The 23,856-nt window shown below is 41.7% G+C and overlaps 1 protein-coding gene across 1 annotated transcript in view; it reads left to right on the top strand.

Moving 5' to 3' along the window:
• The window catches only part of LOC105485014 (ubiquitin specific peptidase 31), a 97,774-nt gene that overhangs the window by 67,613 nt on the left and 6,305 nt on the right, over window positions 1-23,856 (top strand). The window contains exons 7-15 of the mRNA XM_011747166.3: window positions 3,518-3,698; window positions 6,444-6,555; window positions 7,091-7,185; window positions 8,634-8,711; window positions 9,306-9,435; window positions 11,714-11,833; window positions 14,096-14,321; window positions 20,703-20,861; window positions 22,384-22,536. Coding sequence (XP_011745468.2) covers window positions 3,518-3,698; window positions 6,444-6,555; window positions 7,091-7,185; window positions 8,634-8,711; window positions 9,306-9,435; window positions 11,714-11,833; window positions 14,096-14,321; window positions 20,703-20,861; window positions 22,384-22,536 — 1,254 coding nt within the window. The remainder of the gene's footprint in view (window positions 1-3,517; window positions 3,699-6,443; window positions 6,556-7,090; window positions 7,186-8,633; window positions 8,712-9,305; window positions 9,436-11,713; window positions 11,834-14,095; window positions 14,322-20,702; window positions 20,862-22,383; window positions 22,537-23,856) is intronic.

Here is a 23,856-nt window from a genome sequence, read left to right as displayed (position 1 = left end):
CCAGTTCAAGCTTCCTGGCTGCTTTGTTTACCTACTCAAGCCTCAGCAATAGTGGATGCCCCTCCCCCAGCCAGGCTGCTGCCACACAGTTCATTGTCAGACTGCTGCACTAGCAGTGAGCAAGGCTCCATGGGCGTGGGACCCAAATCTCCTTGTCTGCTGGTTGCTGAGACCTTGGGAAAAGTGCAGTATTTGGGTGGAAGTGTCCTGTTTTTCCAGGTAGAGTCTGTCACAGCTTCCCTTGGCTAGGAAAGGGAAATCCCCCAACCCCTTGAACTTCCTGGGTGAGGTGACACCCTGCCCTGCTTCAGCTTGCCCTCCGTGGGCTGTACCCACTGTCCAACTGTCCCAATGAGATGAACCAGGTACCTCAGTTGGAATTGCAGAAATCACCCATCTTCTGCATCCATCATGCTGCGAGCTGCAGACCAGAGCTGTTCCTCTTTGACCATCTTGGAACGGATCCACTTCATTCCTTTTTAATGGCTGAACATTATTCCATACATACATATGCATGTACCACGTTTTCTTTATCCATTAATCCATTGATGGGCTTTTGTTTTTTCCCTACCTTTTGTCTATTATGAATAGTCCTACTATGAACATTTGTGTACAAGTATTTGTTTGAATACCTGTTTTCAGTTCTTTTGGGTATATGGAATTGATGGATCATATCATAATTCTATGGTTATCTTTTTTGGGAATTGCCAAACTGTTTTCCATAGGAGCTGGATTGTTTTACATTTCCACCAGCAATAGATGAGAGTTCTAATTTCTCCACATCTTTGCCAACATTTATTTTTCATCTTTTTGATTTTAGCCATCCTGGTGGATGTGAAGTGTTACTTCATTAAGATTTTGGCTTGCATTTCTCTAGTAGTAAATGATGATGAACATCTTGTCATGTGCTTGTTGGCCATTTATATATTCTGGAGAAATGTCTATTCAAGTCTTTTTCCCATTTTAAATTGCACTTTTTGTTGAGTTGTAAGAATTCTTTGTAAGGTTGTATAATACTAGACCCTTATGGGATATATGACTTGCAAGTATTTTATTCCATTCTCTGGGTTTTTTCTCTTTCTTGATAGTGTTTTTTGATGTTCAAAAGTTTTTCATTTTGATGAAATCTATTTTTTCTTCTATTGCTCATAATTTTGTTGTCATATCTAAGAATCCGTCACCACATCCAAGGTCATAAAGATTTACCCTTGTGTTTTCTTCTGAGTTGTGTAGTTTTAGCTCTTACATTTAGGTTGTTGATACATTTTAAGTTAATTTTTATAAATTGTATGAGGTAGGGACCAAACTCCATTCTGGGGCAAGTAAATATTTACTTGTCCCAGCACCATTTGATGAAGAGATTGTACTGTCCTCATTGAATGATCTTGGTGCTCTTGTTGAAAGTCCTTATTTTAATTCCTCTTTTACTTCACCCTTTACTTCCAGAGGCCTCTGGCAGCTCCAGTTTCTGATTCTTTTGGTGATCCTGTATATTGGGTTGGCCAGCTTTCTACAATGCCAGCTTACAATTCAGTTTTCTCTGGTCTACTCATATTTACAATATTTTCTAGATAGTCTATTATTTCACTTATTCTTCTTTGACTCAGGTGCTTGTTTTTCTTTCTTTTCCAGTTGTTGCGTTTCCCTGTATGTGTTTTTGTTTGGATTGTTTCCTAATTTTATTGCATTATAGTAAAAAATACCTATTATCTTGTCCAGAGAGCCTTTCCTCACTCCCTTTACCTGCAGGCTGGCTGGCAAACTCCTGCTCTTCTGGGCTTCAATTATAGTAACTTCTGTTAATCTCTCATACCAGCATGTAATGTGGAAATGATCTATTTTCCTTTCTGTCCTTCCCACCACACTGTGAAGTTCTCTGGAGCTGGGACCACATTTTGCTTTATCTTACTATACCAAGCAGTGCAGTATAGTTCTTAATATGCAGCAAGAGCCCAGGTAATGTTTGTTCAACTGAAAGTTTCTCAAAATCCTGTTCCCACTCTAGTTGCTTAGAGTTAACACTGAGCTTCTATTTATAAGTGAATTCGGTGAATTCAAAGGTTATTTGTATTCTAGCCAGAGACTGCCTTATTGAGTGTGCGTTAGCCTCTATCCTAAGGCCTTCTCAGATGTTTTGTTCAATACGTAATGAGGCTACTGCTTTCCCCACATTACCAGCGAGGAAGCTGAGACTTAGAGATGAAGTAACCACTCCCAGCTCACACAGCTGGCAGTAAACGGGTCCACAATTTGAACACAGAGCTTGATTTCTGTGCAGTTGACAACGTGGCATCCCCTCATCTTGTCAGGAGTCCTCATCAATTCTAGGAGAACAGGTCTTCCTACCCTTACCTCTGCCAAGAACCTGGGAAACGAGTTTATTATCTCAACTTCAGATATCTATTATTTTTATTTTCTCATACCAGAGTTTAAAATGGTTATGAAGTGAGATCTACTCCTGTTCCTTTTGATTTCTTTATGGTGTTTAAGCTTAAAAAGTCTTCTTCCCTCTAATGGCTTGACAAAGAGTCAGCTTTTTTCTCATTTCTAGTTTGTGTGTGTTGTTTTTTTAAACTCTATCTGGAATTTATATTGGTATTAACTGTGTACTTGTCATTTTAAATTGTTATAATGTTGAGGTATCTTAATAGGTTCAGTGAGTCTTAGATTGCTGAGTATTGAGGTTATTGCCAGCATTCTGCTATAAATACTTTTGTGTAGGCCATTTGTATTTTATTCTCTTTCTGGTGGTGTTATTATTTATGGTGGTGGTAGGAGGGGTTTCTTTTATTCTCTAGCTGGGGTGTCATTTCCCTAGGCTGTACTTCCAAAGGATTAGAGGAAGGGACAGGTATTTAGTCAGGCATTTATTGAGGTTGTGCTGGGTGCTGAATTGCTGGGTACTTGGATTGACAGGGAGCTCTGCTTTGGGGCATTTGGGAGGATCAGTACTGTGCCTGTCAAACATATATTTTTGTTAACTTTAATGTGGATTGATCCAGTCTAGTAGATTGTATTCCAAGTTGGAAGATTCTCCTGATGGCTCTGAGTCTAGTAGGTGTAGTGTGTAATTTACCTTTTATTTCTTGTAAGTCTGACTCTTTAATCATTGAATCTATTGATCTATTGAATATTGAAGAGCATTCCACATATTCTCATCTTTATTTTTTAAAAATTTGTTTGATTACTGGTTGCATGACCTCACTAAATTTTCTTGGTGAATCATCTCAGCACACATGCGCTTCTAAAACTGTATCTAACATTCACTGAAGTGCAGTTTTAGTTTTCAGTTTTTAAGGTAGGTAAGACTAGTTTAAAGGAAATAATAATGGATGCTAAAGAAATTCTCTCACGGCTAGATGAGTAATCTAAGTAGGATGTTTCTTTTTTTGATTGCGGTTTAATTTACATAATGACAATTTTAAAAAAAATTTTCTCTGTTGGGTAAATTTCTTCGTAATGAGTGAATAAAAATAATTTTGAAGAGATAAAATGAGTTGTTTTTATTCTATTTCAGGAATTCATTTAAACAACAACCTAAACCACTTGAAATTTGGCTTGGATTATCATAGACTGTCTTCTCCTACACAAACAGCAGCAAAGCAAGGGAAAATGGATTCGTCCACCTCAAGAGCAGGCAGCGACAAGATTGTCCTGTTGGTGTGTAACCGAGCCTGCACTGGGCAACAAGGGAAAAGGTGAGAACCAGATTATTTCCCAGTAAGTAGCTAGACTGGAAAAGTTCAGTATTTTCAAACATTTTTAAAAGCATGGGCAAAAAGTTCTTACTTTTAGTACTTAATTTTTTATTCTGATATTTAGAAAGAATACATGTACAAGTTGACCTGATTTGGGGCATTGGTTGCGGGAGAGTAAAGTTAGGAATCTGGATTTCTTTTTGTTGTTGTTTGTGTGTGTGTGTGTGTGTTTTTTTTTTTTTTTTTGATACAGAGTTTCGTTCTGTCACCCAGGCTGGAGCGCAGTTGTGTGGTCTCGGTTCACTGCAACCTCCGCCTCCCAGGTTTAAGCGATTCTCTTGCCTCAGCCTCCTGAGTAGCTGGGATTGTAGGCACCAGCCACCACACCCAGCAGATTTTTAATATTTTTAGTAGAAACGAGGTTTCACCATGTTGGTCAGGCTGGTCTCAAACTCCTGACCTCAGACAATCCCACCCGCCTTGGCCTCCCAAAGTGCTAGGATTATAGGCGTGAGCCACCGCATCTGGCCAGGAATCTAGTTTTTAAAGGCCCATTTCATATGTGTATTTTCAGTTCAGGCTCCTCTTGGGACTCTAGACCCATTTCCAGCTGCTTTCCTGACAGCTTTTTTATTTTTATTTTTTTAATTCTTAACATGTCTACTTGGATGGTGCATGTCCCTCAGTCTTATGTCCCAAATTGAACTCATTTTCTTTCCTTTTAAAACTGGCTCTCCAGTATTTCTCCCCCCCATCTTGAGAAATGGCACCACACATTCATTCAGCTTTGTAAGTCAGAAATTTGTCTAATGCCCTCTGTAAGAGTGTATGGGTGTTTTATACTATCTTTTAAAGTAACTGTGTCACAGTAGGAACGTAACCTGAGTATTAACAAAAGACAGATATGTTTCAAGGAGAAATGACTTGGTGTTTCTTAACATTTGTTAGGGGAACCTTTATGTTAGCCTTTGAAATTTTTGCTTTGAAATAAGTTCCTTGCATAGTAAATAACATAAATGTAAAATGTGTTGATATGCATATTTATGCTATTCATTGACAGGTATTTTAGTGTTTACAGTGTGTTGGGCATGGTTCTAAACACTGGGGATTCAGCAGGGAACAAGACAGGCAGGGTCTGTGTCCTCATGAAGCTTCCGTCCTAGCTAGGACAGACCGGCTATGAACAAGCAGACATCATTAACTTCAGACAGTCTGTACCATGTTGAAGGCATTAAAACAGACTAGAATGATAGAGTTTGATGGTGGGAGGCTGGCAAGACTACATTAGGAAGGGAGGTCAGGGAAGGCGTCCCTGTAGAGACTGCAGCCAAGCTGAGCCCCAGTGAGCTGTGTGAACATGAGGAGAAAGGATCCCATGCAGAGGGAACACCCAGTACATGCACACAAGACTAGGAGGAGGTTGGTGTGTGTCAGGCACAGAAGGAATGAAGTAAAGAACCTGTGGAATTCCCTTCATGATGCTAGTCTCTCAAAGAGGGAAGTCATTATTTTTAAAAAATATGGTTGGGTGATTTACATGTGCTTGTAACTCATTTCGCATCACAGTAGTTTTTAGGCAGATTGGTTCACTGTTAAGCACCACTACAAGCAAATAGTTTGATAGTTCTTGGAAACTGGTTTCTTGGTGATCTTAGCACCTCTACTTCCCTCTGGGCCTGAGTCAGAGTTAATCTGTTAGATCATTTGTTCATTCATTCATTCATCTTCTATTTTCTAGACATTGTCTGTCTGTGCTACTAAGATAAATACATCACAGTGCTTGCTATCAAATAACTCACAGCCTATTGGTGGAGGCAGAACAATAAGCAGGCATTGTTTATAGCACAGTATACACAGGAAACAAGCCAACAGGGTGCCTCCTGGAAAAGAATACCTCCACTGGGTCTTCACATGAGTGAGCAGGTGACAGCCTAGACTCAGAAGGATGGGGAGGGTATTCCAAGCAGAGCGAGTTCCCTGACAAAAAGACATGCATGTGTGAGAGTAGGACACATTCAGGGAATTCGGGTTTGAATGACTGGGCATGGATGAGAGTTGAGGGTAGGCTAGTGGTCTTCAACATTGGCTGCATATTAGAACCACCCAGGGAGCCCCTAAAAACATCTCAGTGTTCAGATCACATTCCGAACTGATTTCATCAGAATCTCTGGGGGCTGGACTTGGGCATCATTATTTTCTAAAGCTCCTCTGGTGATTTTGGTCTTCGGTCTATGCAGCTGAGGCCAAGAACCACAGTACTGCTTGGACTCTGTGGGACATAGACAGCTCTGGAACTGACTTTCACTGTCACTTGCTTGCCAGTGCCTCCCTTGTTGTCAGAGACTCAAGAATGTGGCTGCCTGTCTGTGAGACCTTCCAGCCCTATCTAGTCCTCTGGCACCCAACCCCTTATGGGTTTGACGTGTGCTGTTTGCCAGGCTCATGTCCACTCCCACCCCCTCTGCTCCCCATCTTCACTGATCCTGCCCCATTGCCACCTGCTGTCCTAGTACCATATGCCCCTAGAAGCCATTTTGGTGTATTGGCTATTAAATTTAATTTAGAAATCTAAGCTGTTCATCTCATTATGAAGAGTTACCATTACATTTCCTGTTTGTTTTATTTTGAGAACTGTCCTAAAGCCAATTATATCGTGATTCCATTTTAAGAGATCAAGAACAAAAGATAACAGTGTTAAAGGAATTACCGTACTTTTAAGGTCATTACATTGTTGATGTATGTTAGATTTGGACTGCCTTTTGTGCTGCACTTAGAGAAGACAATAGCTTGGGACCTTCTGCAGAAGGAAATCTTGGAGAAGATGAAGTATTTCTTGAGGCCCACGGCTTGCATTCAGGTTTGTAAGCATTTTGATATTCCAGCATAGCATGGGTGTATACTCAGTGAAGAAACAAGCATTACAATGAAATTTGAGTTTCTTGTGTTTGGATTTCCAGGACTGAGAATTTATCCCTCATTTTATGAAAGAGCTAGTCACTGCAAGGTTTTCCTTGAACTGCCGTGTATTCCTTTATAATATTTATCTAAAAACGTTAATACATGATCAGCTTGGAAGGGTTTAGTAGAATGTCTATCTGTATATTTTAAAAATTATTACTATGTTAAGGTATCCGTGGAAGACCATTAAGCTGATGTTTAGTAAAAGCAATGTGTTACTTGTCTTGCATGACTTATTTGATATGTAAATCGCATTTGGGTAAATCATATTTAAAGTGTATTAGAGTGGCTCAACAACCTTATAGAATCTTATAGAGAAGCATTTTGCAGAATAAACAGTTTACTGAAACTCTAATCTGTTTTGGAAATGCCACTGTGAAACAGATGCCCTTGAAGAAAAATTTGGCTTAATTCTCATCTAACATCTGATGCAGGTGTGTCCATTCAGCTTGCGTGTGGTCAGTGTTGTTGGAATAACATACTTGCTGCCCCAGGAGGAGCAGCCCTTGTGCCACCCGACAGTAGAAAGGTAAAAAAAAAAATTTTTTTTAATTACCTTTTAGAATCTCACACATGTTCATTTGTGATTTCAAGTGATGTCTGATATAATTTCCACATAAGTGTGCAAGGTTCTTTAGGCTCATTTTGAAATTAAGTACTTATTTTACTTTTGATTCATGCTTGGGTATATGTTTAGTGATCTTTCTTGAAATAAGAAAAGCCCTGGAGGACTTGCGTTAGGAAAGCAAATTAACGTATGTCCTAGGACTGCAGATAAATGACGCTTTCATATTCACCAGGAATGAAGTTTTGTAAAGTAACGTTCTAATCAGGCTACATTCTTCCTTAAAACCCTTATATGGCAACTTGTGGCATAAAAGATAAACCCCGTGTTCCACAATGTAAGAAGTTCTTCACAGTTTGAATTCCGCTTACTTCACTTTTGTCAGGCCTTGCTCTTCCTCTCCCCACTATCCCAAACTTTCAGCAGCATTAAAGTACTGACGATTGTTTGAACAGGCGATACTATTTTATACGCGTGCTTTGCATGTGTGGTTTCTTCTGTCTGTAATCCCTTTCCTTTAAGCCCTTTTTTATACTCTTCCTCCTCTCACCCCCGCAACCTGCCCCGCAGAATTAGACACTCTACTCTGCTACCTCTGTGCTGGCTAAATCTGTTATATTTATAATACTCTATTGTATTAATAAAATAATATACATCTATACACACTGTGTGTCTATGAATATATAATATACATATGAAAACACATTTTTTATAATAAAAATTATTATAATAAAATGATTTTTTCAACAAATATTGTAGTGCCTGTATTTCAGCATTCTAAAAAAGCATACAACATGGTCCTGCTTGAAAGCTCACTGTTTGGGTTTAGAGATGAGAGTTAATAGATTAGACAACAATCCAAAATATTGCACAACATAAACAAGATAAGATGGGTAATAACTGAGTTCTGGATTTCCCAGGAGATGGCAAGGAGCCAGTGAACTTGCGAGGGGGGTAGATTTGGAGGAAGGAGGAAGAAGGGTGCAGTCTAGAGCAGGCGTGGCATGTTGGTGGAGAGGTGGAAAGGTGCAAGGGGCAACTTTGTTCCCGGGGGACTACCGTCCAGTGTCTATTTGGGTGGGTAAAAAATTGGGCAAGAAGTTGGGAAGGTCACAATGACTATCTGAGTGTGATCAGCAGCAGCCTCATAAATGACACTAAATTTCTCCCACCTCTTTATTATTAATAGTATATTGGGCTTTTTAATTTAAGGGTTTTTCAGTTTAGTTGTCATGTAGTTACTAAATCAGTGGTTATAGCGGTCTTGCCAAAAACTTTTTTCTGATGGGGAACTATGATGAAGATTTTCATTAATCACATTATGATTTCAGGTAGGACATAATCACATTAAGTAAAATCATTTGTTTAGAAAATAATATGTGGCTTCCCTCTTCACTTCCCCGGTTCTACAGGGCATTAAAATCTTGTGGACCAGGTGGCACCGCTCATGTGAAATTAGTAGTCGAGTGGGACAAGGAAACAAGAGATTTGTGAGTATTTTTAAAGTTAGTATTTATAGAAACATTGTTTTAATTATCATTTTTATAGCACACCTTTGATATGTTAAATGAGCCGAAACCTAAATCTCTCTTCTCTTTAGCTAAGTATCCAGGTGCGTTGTTAACCCTTTATTTAAGCAGTTTATTATTCCTTTCCTGTACATTCTCTCTTCTCAATCCCAGAACCTTAGAACATTTGTTCACTGCTGAAAGAGAAACTGTATACTCATTACTATATAGGTTCAATTTACTTTGATTTTTTATTACAGGCCCATTAATTCTAGGAAGCGATGTTAGATGCATGTTCTTAGATGTAAAGGACAGGAATATGTGATTTAACCAGTACAGTTCATGGCCAAACCCAGAAAAATCAAGTTAGTTCTGGAAATAACTTTGTATACAGAGAACTTTTCAAGAACATTTTGGAATATAGAAAAATTTGGTCACTACTTTTGTTTTCTTACACATTGATTTTTTTTTTTCCCTTTAGTTATAAGTTTGTAGTCACTTCAGGAAGCCATAATTGTATTTTTCCTTCTGTTTTGCAATACATTCTCTGATAGATGCTTCTCCCCCTAATTGCAGCTTGTTTGCAAATACTGAAGATGAGTATATCCCTGATGCAGAAAGTGTTCGTCTGCAAAGGGAGCGTCATCATCAGCCTCAAACCTGTACTTTATCCCAGTGTTTCCAACTCTACACCAAAGAGGAGCGGGTAAGAGGCTGGGCAGCATTTCTTGGTTGCTCAGGGCAGTGGGGAGTGGGGCATGGCAAGATGACAGTGGAGAAACAAATCATGCCCCAGAAGTCGCCGCAGGATTTTGCATATATGTAAGTCTGCACATGTAATGAGCATCTTAGTGCTATTGCTTTTAGGACTTCAACAACAAGTCGTAAGTTTCTAGAAAACCTTGATTAATTGAAATACTCTGGAAATGAACCTTCATAGTTAGTTCTTTTTCATGGTTAATGATCAAGTTTTGATGATTTTCTTTCTCAATTTAGAAGTTTCAAGATCTTTTCCTTAGTAACTTAAACAGTGATTCTTGACTTTTTGATACTAAGAACATAGGTGCCAGGACCTATTTAAATTTAAATTAATTAAAATTAAGTGAAGTAAATAATTAAATAATTCAGTTCCTTCACTGCATTAGTCATGTTTCAAGTGCTCGGCAGACACATGGTGATTAGTGGCTCCCATATTGAACAGCGTAGATATAGACCAGAAAGTAGACAGCAAGGCTTTGCAGGTAGTAGGGACCCAGTAAGTGTTTAATGAATGGATGGACAGAGAGATGGATAAATAAGCCTCTATGGGTGGGGCCCAGGCCTGTGTGATTTTTATGCACCTTATAAACATTGACCAGAGTACTTGGAGTTCATCTAACCTTGCATTGATATCTAGGATCATAATTATGACTACTAGTTGTAACTCTTCACTCTTAAATAGAGGGAGTCATGCAATTTCAGGATTGAAGGGGACTTTAAAACTCCTTTATTCTAGTGATTGGGTTCTTCTTCTACTTAATTTCAAATAGGTGATTGCTTAGCCTGAGTTTGAATATCTTTTGTTATGAGGTGTTTGCCTCCTTAAGACCGATAAACTGTGTTTTCTCTGGATAGCTCTGATGGTAACTGAAGTTAACCTGAAATATGTCTGCTGGTTACTACAGCTAATAATTGTTCTGTCTCTTAAATTCGTTATGACTCAGAAGTCCTAATTTTATTTTTGTCTGTTATTCGAATATTTGAAAATAGCTTTTGTATTTCCACTGAGTCTTCTCTCCCCCACACTGTTTTTAGCTAGTTCCTTTAATAATAGTTTTTCATAAGACATGTTTGGTTTTTTTCCTTTTTTATTTCCCCCAGTTTTGCACTCAATTATGAAATAGTTGGCTTTGGAATTGGTTGACTATAGGTTCTCTATGGCACCTTGCCCTGTTTAGCTTTTTTTTTTTTTTTAAATGACTTTGGAGATGTTTGATAATGGCACAAAGATAATGGATGAGCAGATCGACTAGATGGCATCACTGGTATTCCACAAAACATCTCACTGATCTAGAATGCTAGCAAGATACCTTTTAACAGGGGCTCATTCATTCAGTAGGTGTTTGTTGAGTACATACCATGTTAGGTATCATACTGGTACTGGAGAAGTAGCAGGGGGCAACATAAACAACGTTTTTGCCTTCATGCTGTTTATAGTCTACTGGAACAAGTAAATAAAGGAAGCAGAGGTCCTGGAATAGGAAGCAAAGGCCCTTTGGCAAGACTGTCAAACAGAAATGAAGCCAGTATGGCTGGAGGACAGGAGGTGAGGGACAGAATTGACACAGTATATGCTCCATGAGAGCAAATACTCCATCTGTCTTGATCACTAAATAATTCCAGTATCCAGAGCAGTACATGGCACATAGAAAGTGACATCTGGCCAGGCGCAGTGGCTCATGCTTGTAATCCCAGCACTTTGGGAGGCTGAGGTGGACGGATCGCCTGAGCCCAGGAGTTCAAGAGCACCTGGGCAACATGGCAAAACCCGATCTCTACCAAAAATACAAAAATTAGCTGGGCGTGGTGGTGTGTGCCTGTGGTCTCAGCTACTCAAGAGGCTGAGGTGGAAGAATCACTTGAGCCTGAGGGATGGAGGTTGCAGTGAGCCAAGATCACGCCAGTGTACTCCAACCTGGGTGATAGAGTGAGACTCTGTTTCAAAAAAAGAAAGAAAGAAAGAAAGTAACATATTTAACGTTTATACAGTATTTACTGATTTAGTCGTTCCTCTTTGAGGGATAATCTATTTAACAAACCAGAATCTGTTTAGAGTTTGGGTGCCAGCTCTGGCCACTTTTGATTGTGTTATTCCATTGATGCCCAGCATCTGTAGTTTCCAGAGAGATTTTGAGTTGCCCCATGCCCTGGCTAAGGCATTAGTCCAGCCGTAACACAGTCTTGCATTAAGTGGTGCCTAACGGGAGTCATGCTTCTGTTTTCAGCTTGCGCCCGATGATGCCTGGCGTTGCCCACACTGTAAGCAGCTGCAGCAGGGAAGCATTACATTAAGCCTCTGGACTCTGCCTGATGTGCTTATTATACATCTAAAGAGATTTCGGCAGGTACGGAAATTGTCTATCCTCAGGAACAAACAAGCTGTGACAAGTTTCTTATGACACTTGCTGATGGGCTCTGTGGGGGCTCTTTGGTATACCTGTTTGATCCAGTGAGTCCTGTCTGTGTATGTTATAGACACACTTTTTTTGCCCCTGTGTTTAGGGTAATGTTTTGTTCTTTCCCAAGGCAAAATTTGATTTTAGTTCATATTGCAGATATTTTACTTTGTTCTTGACTTGTAAATGTTGTGCTTAAATTTTGTAAAGTGTACTCTGGGATTTAAAAAGAACTAAGTAGAGATCCTTTCTGGGGGAGGTAGAATTCTATTTCTACCTAATGTAATAATGGGTGTTCTGCTCCTGAGGAGCTGTTGTATGGTTGGGGAGATGAGTCATAAATAAATACAAAGAAAATCTGCTTTGAATTGTATTGCTTTGTGAGTCAGTTTTTCCAAAAAGGCTGTCTATTCCCTGAGGTTAGGATTGTCTAGACAGTCTCAGTGTAAGAGGTAAATGGGAAGTGAACATTAATGGACTCCACGAGGCCTGGCTCTAAGTTTGTATCTGAAAGATGAGCAAGCTTTTACTAGGTGAGGTGGAAGCAGGGATCTCCCACACGGGGGCAGAGGGAGCAGTGTGTGCAAAGCCCAGCAGTGGGGAAAGCACAGCCTGCAGCAGGCCAGGTGGGCAGGCACTCTAGAGGGGTGGGCAGTGGTGGGAGTTGATGGAAGACGTGGGTGGATGCTGGTTGTCCAAGGAACCCTTTGTGGGCAGAGTAGGATTCTGATGAAGGGTTATAAGCAGAGAAGCAACCTTACCAAATCTGTATTTTGAAAATACTATTCTGGATATTTTGTAGATAACAGATTAGAGGCTACAAGAATGAAGATGGGGAGACCTGAAGGAAGCCCTTGCCATCATCCAGGGTGGGCTGCTAGTGGATGGGATGGGTTGTGGCAGTAGAGATGGAGAGATGTTCAGGACTGTCTGAGGAGGTGGAGGTATCGGGCGACACACACATGGTCCCCAGGTCTGGGGCTTTCACACAGAGGTTCGAGGTTCAGCTCCTATGGGAGTGAAGAGTGGGCATTTGGCACCCAGTGTATATTCTGTTGGGATTTGCAGGTGTAAAACTGACTGAGGGTTTGGATCCCAGCCTGCTGTGTCTCCTTCCCCAGACATAGAGTAATTTCCTGGGCTTTCTGTTTTCTTTTGAAGGCATGTCACCACCCTTCCAGCAACCCAGGCATAAACCTGCAGTGTCCTCTTTGACTTGTTTCTTGTCCCTCTCATCTAGGCATGGCCATGCCTCTTCATCGACTCTTGTGTGTCCCATCCCCATTCTTGCTGTCACTGTGCTGATTTAGACATTTTGTGGCTTTTCAGCTGGTCACTGTTGCAATGACTTTTAAGTGATTTCTTCACCTCCATTACTCCTATTTCTAACATGTTCTGTGCACTGCTTACACAGTTCTTCACCCACAACTCTGGTGACATCACCTTTTCCATAAAAGCCTCAGAGGATACGATCCAGATTCTTCAGGCTGGCCTTCCTGACCACCCAGGACCCGTCGTCCCTTCCTCTCATGAACGTTTTTCTTCCCTTCACAGACCCTTATGTAGCTCCTTACGGTGGGCATATCTATGCCTGGTTAATTTTTTAAAGTTCCCATAGACACAGGAAACACGCAGTGAATATCTATTCAACTCATGGATGGATTTCAAAGCATTTCCTTATAGGTTTAATGGAAAATACAGATTACCAAAGATTGCCACTGAGTGAATATGTTAAGCTGAGTCAGTGTTGCCTTGTGATGTGCCTGTTGGAGGAGGTGGAGGGGAATAGGCGCTGCTTATCGAGAGGCTCTTCTGAGCCAGGCACTGTGGTTTGCCCTTCACGGAGCCATCACATCATTAGTTTTTATACCTCTTTGACAGAGGTATCAGGAAGAGCCACCTGATATTGTCATTTTTTTGTAAGTCAAACGCTTTAAAGCCCTTTAACAGATAAGGAAAGGAAGACTCATAGAGGAAGACTCATTTACCCCCCCATATGGATCCTCACTGGTTCCACCTTAGCTGATACTAAAACCTGTTCCTCTAGATAGCTAAAACTATGATCTGTTTCCCTGTTTTGTATGTCTTGGGAAACGTCAGATAGGTAACTCACACTGCTTTATCTGATAGGATCCACATTGTCCCCCTAAAGTGATCTGCCATCTGCTTGCATTAAAATATCACCAGAACTTGTTTTTCTTCTTGCAACAGGAAGGAGACAGGCGCATGAAACTTCAGAACATGGTCAAGTTCCCCTTGACTGGCCTGGACATGACACCTCATGTGGTTAAGAGGAGCCAGAGCAGCTGGAGTTTGCCATCCCATTGGTCCCCGTGGAGACGGCCCTATGGACTCGGGAGGGACCCTGAGGACTACATCTATGACCTGTATGCTGTGTGCAATCACCATGGCACCATGCAAGGGGGGCACTACACAGGTCTGCAGTGTGAGAGGCCGCGTGTCTGTGCTGGCGAGTCCTTCAGACGGGTTTGCTTGTGACAGGATGACTTGACTTGAGAGCCTCATTTCCCCTCCGGTAGGCAGTGTGCCAACTGTGAGGGCAGTTTCCATCCTCTGGCTCTCTGCCCAAGAGCAAATAAATGAACATTCTTCCTCCTCTTCCTGAGTGGGGTCATCCAGTAGGTAGCTGACTGACTGGGGAGTGGTATGTGCAGGTAGCAGTCTGGTGAACTGAGGATTTGCTCTTTGTTTACCTAACCTGCACTCCCCATTTAAGGTTTTGCTAGATAGAGTTCCTTGAGGTTCTAGCTTCTCTCTTATTTTAAATGATTGTGAACTCCTTTTTTTTTTTTTTTTTTAATTAAAGATGAGCTGTTGCTGTGTTGCCCAGGCTGGAGTACAGTAGCTATTCGCAGATGTGATTATCATACACCACAGCCTTGAACTTCGGGGCTCAAGCAATTCTCCTGCCTCATTCTCCAGAGTAGCTGGGATACAAGTGCATGACACTTTTATAGTGTCTTTAAAGTGACTTAGAAGGGTTTTTCTTTTTGTTTTAAGGTTAAATTGACCTTGTCATTTATAAAAGCAACTATGTTCATCATGAAATTTAGAGGCTAGAGGTGGAAAGAATACCATTATCCATGGGCTTATCACTGAGATAACCATTGGTATTTTTTTAATTGAGATAAAATATACATAACAAAATGTACCATTTTAAACATTTTTAAGTGTACAGTTCAGTGACATTAAGTACACTCACATTGTTGTGTAACCATTATCACTATCCATCTCTACAAGTTTTTTAATCTTCCCAAACTTAAACTCTGTACCTAATGAACACTAATTCCCGTTTTCTCTCCCCTCAGCCGTGACAAGCACTATACTTTCTGTGTCTATGAATTTGACTACTCTTGGTACCTCCTTTTAAATTGAATCATTCAATATTCGTTCTTTTGTGACTGGCTTATTTTATGTAGCTTAATGTCTGTAAGGTTCATCCACGTTGTAGCAGGTATCAGAATTTCCTGCCTTTTTAGGGCTGAATAATGTTCCACTGTATGTCGGTAATATTTTGGTATGTAGTATATACTTGGCATGTTTTTCTCTACGTTTTTGCCATTATTTTCCACCGTTGGGATTATACCGGCATTTTGTTATTGTTGTTCAAGTGAACATTTATTGAGCCCCTCACATCCTGCTTGCCCTGGGTTCTATCACAGCAGAAATCAATAGGTCCCCAGCCTCTGTCTTCCGAGAGTGTAATCAAGTAGGGGGAAACGTGGGTACAGATATGATTTAAAAAGAGGAGTCCCACATCATGGGTTCTGTGGTGGAGGTGTGAGCAGTGGGCAGAGGTCGGAGCCAGAGGATAGACTGGTCATAGTGTGCTGGAGGGGCAGGGTCAGCTGTTGGGGAAAGGAACCTGCTGCCTAACCTCATGGGCCAGCGGGGTGGATAGACAGGTCACAAATTCAGAAGCACAGCAGCACAGTGAGGGGTGAGTGGCACATGCGCTTCTGCATCCTCATCTTCACGCCTAGTATTGTAACAGAAGTAGCTTGATGTGGACACTTAATTTTTTATAAATACTTTTTTTTGTGTGTGTGTGTGACATAGTCTCGCTCTTTCACCAGACTGGAGTGCGGTGGCACAATCTCGGCTCACTGCAAGCTCCGCCTCCCAGGTTCAAGCAATTCTCCTGCCTCAGCCTCCCGAGTAGCTGGGACTACAGGCACCCACCACCACACCCAGTTAATTTTTGTATTTTTAGTAGAGACAGGGTTTCACCATGTTGGCCAGGATGGTCTTGATCTCCTGACCTGGTGATCTGCCCGCCTTGGCCTCCTAACATGCTGGGATTACAGGCATGAGCCACTGTGCCCGGCCTATGAATACTTTTTTTTTTTTTTTTTTTTTTTTTGGAGACGCAGTCTTGCTCTGTTGCCCATGCTGGAGTGCAGTGGCGCCATTTTGGCTCACTGCAAGCTCTGCCTCCCAGGTTCACGCAGTTCTCCTGCCTCAGCCTCCCGAGTAGCTGGGACTACAGGCACCTGCCACCACGCCCGGCTAATTTTTTGTACTTTTAGTAGAGACGGGGTTTCACCGTGTTAGCCAGTATGGTCTCGATCTCCTGACCTCGTGATCTGCCCACCTCGGCCTCCCAAAGTGCTGGGATTACAGGCGTGAGCCACCGTGCCCGGCCTTAAATACTTTTTAATGACCACAGAATATTCTGTTGATAGACCTCTAATGTTATGTAACCCTTACCCATTGCTGAACATCTATATTGTTTCTGGTTTTTAACTTTTCATGTAACACTGATGAATATCTTTATGCTCTTTCACTTTTTCTGAATTTTAATTCTGTATTTCCTTGAGATTGAGTCTCAGAAATGGAATCATTGGGCTACGGGCCTGTATGAGCCTTTTGGGAGCCAGGCAGATTTCAGGGCTTTATTTGTTGATGTGAGGGTTGATGTGATTAATTTGATTTTCCATGTGAGTGGTTAGGATTTGGATTTCTGCATCCTTCACACTCAGTGTGTTATACATGCATACTTCTCAGGGACTTTCTTTATTAATTCAGTGGTTTCTGCAACAAGACCCCGAGTGCTAGTGCTGACCATTGATTTATAAAGATAGGGAGAGGTGGAGGAGGGGTGGGGTCTGCCCAGTCCTGGGTACTATTAAATCTCTGGGACTCTTTTCTCTAGTATTTAGCCATGAACCTCCCTCCCCATCAGCCAAGGCAGAGGAGTCCGTGGCCTTGCTACCTTTCACACTCACTCTTTCAGTCTGCTCTGTTCTCTTCCAAGAGGGCAGGGGTTGGGAAGATTACTGGACACAATAATCTTTTACTTTTGAAACCCTTTTAGTTCAAGTTCTTTAAATAGGTATTTTTCTTTTTTTCAAACTCATTTTACTGCCAGAAGTTCTTTAAATATTTAAATGTTGCAGGCAGCAATTGTTGGTGAGAGGAATGATCCCAACTTTGAGTGCATCTCCTAATGGAATGGCTTGGATTGCCTCTGCCTGCTCTAGGAAGCACTTTCAAGGGGAGAAAGAAGCTAGAGAAGTTTAAAAGATGCTCTCACTTCGTAGAAGACACAAGTTAATATGAATTAAGTGTTTAGATATATTTTGCCTTGTACTTTGGTTTAAGCCATATTTCAATGATGATAATAGTATATTTGGTATCTTACATATTTTAGATTTCTATTTTATGGGGGCCATGTGTACAAATACTGTGTCTCGTTGGATTTTTGCTTTTGTGGCATTACCAGTCATGTCTGTGTTCTTTGGTACTGAGTGATGGAATTCTATACTTGTGGACGTGGAGGTCATTTAACTTCACAACTCACCGGGTGTTTTAACACCTTTGCCAGCATCCTGGATTGACATTCACCCAGCTCAGCTTTGGTAAAGAATGCATTTTCCATTTATAACACTGTTTCTCAAGAAAATACGGACTGACTTGTTACATAGTTTCTAGGAAGAAATTGTTGGGAAGAATAAGACAGCCTAGACTTTAGCATCATGTTGCTCTTTATATAATAGAACAGACCTTGGGAAGATGCCTGGAAACCCCCAACTACCTCAGAGGCAGTACAGTTTGGTGGAAGGAACTTGGGTTAAAAGCCAGACGCATCTTTCTAGCTCTGTGTCCTGAGGCAGGTAACTGTCCACTAACTTGGCTACCACGTTAGTGAGCCAGAAAGTGGTCGTGCTGACCTCAGGGGACCCATTACCCAGGATGTGCTCAGATGTTTTCTGTATTCTTTCCCCTTTCTCATGCTGAGGCCATACCACCACTTTTCTAATATATGAGATGTTTAGAGTCTTAGTTTAGAGAACGTTTTAAATATTCTTAGTGTTGTTGAATTAAAGATACTCTGTTTTTCAGTTTTTTCTTTTTTTTTTTTAACATCAACTTTTAAGTTCAGGTGTACGTGTGCAGGATGTGCAGGTTGGTTACTTAGGTAAATGTGTGCCATGGTGGTTTGCTTCACAGATCATCCCATCACCTAGGTATTAAGCCCAGCATCCATTAAGCTATTCTTCCTGATGCTCTCCCACCCCCACCCCCATTTTTAAGTTTCCATTTGAAATGTTTATTTTATTTTTTGAGACAGGGTCTCACTTTGTCACCCAGGCTGGAGTGCAGTGGTGTGATCATGGCTCACTGCAGCCCCGACCTCCTGGGCTCAAGATCCTCCCACCTCAGCTTCCCAAGTAGCTGGGACTACAGGTGTGTGCCACCATGCTGGCCTAATTTTTTAATTTTTTTTGTAGAGTCATGGCCTACTGTGTTGTCCAGGCTGGTCTTGAACTCCAGATCTCAAGCAGTCCTCTGCCTCAGCCTCCCAAAGTGTTGGGATTATAGGCATGAGCCACCATGCCCAGCCTGGAATGTTTATTTTGATGTAATCTTTATTTTGCACTGGTTCTAGCTATAATTGATGGTATAATGATATAAACGATTGTATAAGGATTCTAGAACAGTGCCTCTCACACCATCTGTGATGAAGAACTTGGTCTTTTTCTACTTTAAAATTTCCAATCTTTTATGAACCTAGTGCATTTGTAAAAATACAATAAAATCATCACAGCAGTATCAGATTGCTACAAAAGTTTTTAAATGCTTTTCTCCTTTTTGGTGCTTCTCTCATGTGGGCTTGTGTCAGTCCCTGAGCCGTAATTCTAGTAGCACTGGCCTAGAAAATACTTAAGAAAATAGTTCTAGGAAGAAAAGCAAGTAGAATTATTTTGTAATTAATGAGTTTGCTGTGCTGCCTCAGTTTCCACACTGTTACTGAGAAGAGACCATCCTGAAGAGGAGCAGACTGAAAGGAGTGCAAGCCTGTTCTGTGTCCTCTTCCTGGTCATGTCCCTCACAGCTCTGCTCCCACTCACCACTCCAGAAGAGCAGCTGCTCCCCTGTTGGGTCATGTGTGCATCAAGCCTGACCAGACACCATTGGCCAAACAATTGCTGTTTTCTTAGAGCTCCATTTGCTGCTTACATTTTAATTTCTCTCCCTTCTGGTTCCGGCAAGTTCTCAGCTGCAAATAACTTCCCTCCCTCCATTCATAGATTCTTACTCATGCTCTCCTTTTGGGGGACTTGTTTGGTGTAGCCCTTTCTCACCTGAGTCCCTTTTATCTCTTAAGGCTCCATATTTGTGGAAATGGTTACGGCCCATTGAGGGAGTCACTCTTGGTACCTCTCAGGACCTTATCTGGCACATCCCTGGGGCCATCCTGAGTCTGTTCCAGCATTCAGCTAAATATTGTAGCACTCATTTCATCTCACCCCAAATAAATGCATATTTTTAGAAAATGTGATCATAATGTACTTTTCTGGATCAAGCTTATATTGATATATAAACTTGATCCAACCCTTTGATATATCCTTGCAGGATGAGTGGCTTTGTGAACTCTTTAAGTTTTTGTCTGTTCTTGCTGCTACTTGAATGTTCTTTATTTCCAGCTCAGGCTTAGAATTTGGACTGGAAAGAAGTCCTCCTGCATTCATGAGCTCGTGTGTTCTTAGTCTGCCAAGGAACTTCGATGGAGCATGGTTTGTGCTCCTCCCTGAGGGAAGCAGGGCAGGGTAGGGCTTTAAGTGCAAGCCAAGGACTTGATAAACCTGAAATGAGCTGGGCTCCTGCCTTTCACCAGCTGCACGACCTTGGGCAAGCAGGTTAATCTTTTTCAACCTCTGGAAATTGGGAGTAATAAGAGAACAAATCTTAGGATTAAATAAGATGCTTGGCACATAATAAGTGTTAAATATTATCTGCTGTCATATCATTATATTGTTATTTCTATTCATATTATTTTCTATTTGTAATAGACCTAAAATGTTGCAACACACTGAACTCAGGGTTTCTTCACCCTAGCATCGTTAACATTTTGACCAGACAATTTTGTGTTGCGGGGGGCTGTCCTGTGCATTATGGAATGTTTAGCAGCATTCATGGCCTCTACCCACTAGATGCCAGTAACACCTCTCCCTTGAGTTGTGACAATCAAAAATGTCTCCATTCATTGCCAAATCCCACTCCCCCCACCACACACACAGGTCCCTGGTTCAGACTCATTGGTTTAGATAAGTGTGTGTTTTCTAAGATGAACTACAACTGCATCTACTTGGAATAGTTTGGAATTTCTCAAGACAGTTTGCTCGAGTGTGATATAGAATTTAGAATTTTTTTTAGCCTCTTTCTGTGTTGCTACATGCAGCCTTAAAACGTTCTTGAGTTAATTAGATGAGCCAAAGAGATGGTGTCTGTGGGTCGTATGAAGTGGCTGGTGCAGCCTCCCCTGGTGCTGATGGCGGGCTCTCTTTGGCAGCATACTGTAAGAACTCTGTGGACGGCCTCTGGTACTGCTTCGACGACAGTGATGTGCAGCAGCTATCAGAAGATGAGGTCTGCACGCAGACAGCATACATCCTCTTCTACCAGAGGCGGACAGCCATCCCGTCATGGTCAGCCAACAGCTCAGTGGCAGGTGAGGTCCACTCTTGTTCTTGGGCAGTTTTTTTCAGAGCAAAAGATTGTAATGAATGGTCTAGAGGACCTCTCTGGAGGGTCTCATGACTCTGTTAGTTTGATCAGATGAATCCTTACATTTCCATTTAATCTGGAAACTAAAATGATTGCAGTCAAGGAAGTTGGGGAGGAATGTAACAGCAGCTGTGGCCCAGCGGAGTTCACCAGGGGCAGTGGGTTGGACTTGGTGCAAAGAAAGTTCATGATGTGTACTTTTGGATAAATGCATGGATGAGCTGAAAAGCAGCGTGGCATACTACCCTCTCTGTCCTGGGGTTATCTGGAGCCTGTCCCATCGGGGCCACATAGCAGTCATCTGTAATATAGGTGTAATAATAATGCCTACCTCATGGTAGCATCCAGTTAGGCAAATGTGTGTTAAAACATTTTGTAAAGGGTAAAGGACCATTACAAATAGTCCACTTTTCCAGTGAGAAGATTGGCCTATTCTGTTAGGAGAAGGATTGATGGCTGTGATAATATTAGATAGTTTGGGGTTAGCTGGATGACATCCAGCCTGTTGTGTTTAATAAACACAGGGACCAGTACCCACACACAATATGAATGTAGCCACACATAATCCAAGCAAGTGGGACACACGTTCCTGAATGCAGAGTTTGACTTCAAGAGAGCATGACAGAGGATTGGAATGTGGTAATGTGCAGTCAGGTTAGGGGCTATGAATCCTTGCTTCTCTTGAAGGTTGCAGGGGGTGAGTTCAAAGCATCGAAAACAAGGCATCTCCCAAACAGAGTGACCCACTGCTGGGGGCCAAGCCCACCCAGTGTACAGCCACTCACTCACTTAACAGAGCGGTAACTCCAGTGCTCTTTCACCAGTCTCAGATGTGCTCAGAAATGACACCTTCTTGAGGTCTACTTGAGACAGTCATGCTGCTTCATGTACTCCATTTCAAGAGCAATTTCTCTTGCCCTAATAAATATTTAAGGGCATCCCTGGAACAGACAGCGCAGATTGACATATAGCTATGTGTGTGGATATTATTAATATTATGAAATGGTTACAAATTTCCATAAAACAATGAGGCTGAGAGAAAAAGAGGACACTGCCGCTTACTCTCTTTTCTTTGTGTAAAAAATATTACTGCAATTGCTTAGAACAGTGCCTGGCATGTGGATGCTTAATAAATATTTGTAGAGTGAATGTATGAATGCTTGTCTCTTCCATTCTCTTGCCAATTCTTAAGACTCAGACTTACATTATAAAGTATTCATCCCTATCCTTGCGTTTTATTACTACAAATTTCATGTGTCCGGAAGTCTGCCTTCCATCTTTTCTTCTTAACTGGGGATATTCAGGCAGGCACGACATGACACAGGGTCTGGGAATTGATGCTGACCTCGGGGTGAGGACATCAGCACCCACCCAGCTCAGCTCGTAGCACCTTCATGAGGGTGTGTGTGGCTCAGGCTGGCCGAGGGACCCCAACCTGACCTCCATGCCTGTTTTCTTCTCTGCAGGCTCCACGAGTTCTTCCCTGTGCGAACACTGGGTGAGCCGGCTCCCGGGCAGCAAGCCAGCCAGCGTGACCTCTGCAGCTTCCTCCAGACGCACTTCCTTGGCCTCGCTCTCTGAGTCCGTGGAGATGACTGGAGAAAGGAGTGAAGATGATGGTGGGTGTGGGTTTTGGTGACAGATTTCCAGAATGGTAACTCATAGACACAGCAGAGTCCCTCGTGTTTTTCCTAGGAAGGAGGTGGTAGGAGAACGCAAAGGAAGCTACAGGGAGTGGAGCTGTGTAGCTGTGGGTTATGATCCTAAGAAGCATTTTGTATTAACACAGTCATTTGCTTTTCCTGTGTCCCAGTACTTTCTCCTTCCACTTCATTATTTTCCACTTTCAAGATCTCTTGTGGAGGCTGGAGCTTTATATACCAATGTATACTCTTTTTTTTTTTTCAAAGTGTTTTAAAAAGCAGAATAGCGGGAAGAGGCTCAGAGACGTTTTGCTTTGCCCAGGCCACCTGGTGGGGAGTCGGCTCCAGGCTTGGCACGGAGGCCCTTGCTGTCTTGGCCCCAGGAGTGCCTCACCTTTCCACCATGCTGCTCCCCGGGGAGGAAGCTGTGGAATGTTCTTTTTAGTACAGAAGCATCTAAAACAAAAGCTGTTGTTGCCTTTGCATAGAGATAGTAAAAAGTCTGATAAAAATTGAACTTTTTTTTTTTTCTTTTTAAACTTTCACTTTCTGCTTGAGTAATGGCAGGGTAGACCTTAATTCCGACAGGGACCCAGGTGGTGTGGGAAGGACTGGGCAGCCACAGTACCGGGAACTGGAAGGAGGAGTGAGTACAGCTTCTATAATGAGCACGGTGACTCAATCTGCCAACAAGTCTCAGTCTGCAGCCAGCATTTCGATCACTGTAATCTGCTTCTAGTGGTGATGGATAATTCTGAGAAAATGAAATTGAGTTAAAATTGCAGGAGTCTGGAGGAAGAATGCCAGGCGAAGAGAGCTGCACCATAGCTCTAGCTCTGGCTTGTTGCCTCTTCCTCTTTATTTGTAAAATAAAAATACTGGACGGCAATTCCTAAACTCCTTCCGGCTCCTCACATATCATGGAAAACGGACTAGTGAACCTTTGCTTGTTTAGGCAGAGGTTATTTTCATTACTGCCTTTAAACTTAGAATTCACTGTCATTTTAACAATAAGCCTCAATAAGGTTTGCCTCGATCTATTTTTAAGCAGTGCAGTTGGTGAAATCAATATCCTTTTAAGCATCATCATTGTGTAATGGTGCTGGGTGGTGCCCACAGAATAGAGCCTATTTCTTAGGCTCTATAAAGACAGAATTTTGTAAATATCACAACTGTAGTATCATTGTATATAAAATTTAATTTAGAATATTTTCTTAGGAAGTTTTGAGCCACACCAAATAGGAATATGTGGTTCTGATTATGAATATTTTTTTGGAAGTTTTAAGTCACTGGAAA

The sequence above is a fragment of the Macaca nemestrina genome, chromosome 18 (assembly GCF_043159975.1).
Source record: "Macaca nemestrina isolate mMacNem1 chromosome 18, mMacNem.hap1, whole genome shotgun sequence".
Lineage (NCBI taxonomy): Eukaryota > Metazoa > Chordata > Mammalia > Primates > Cercopithecidae > Macaca > Macaca nemestrina.
This window is presented reverse-complemented; position numbering and strand designations above follow the sequence as displayed.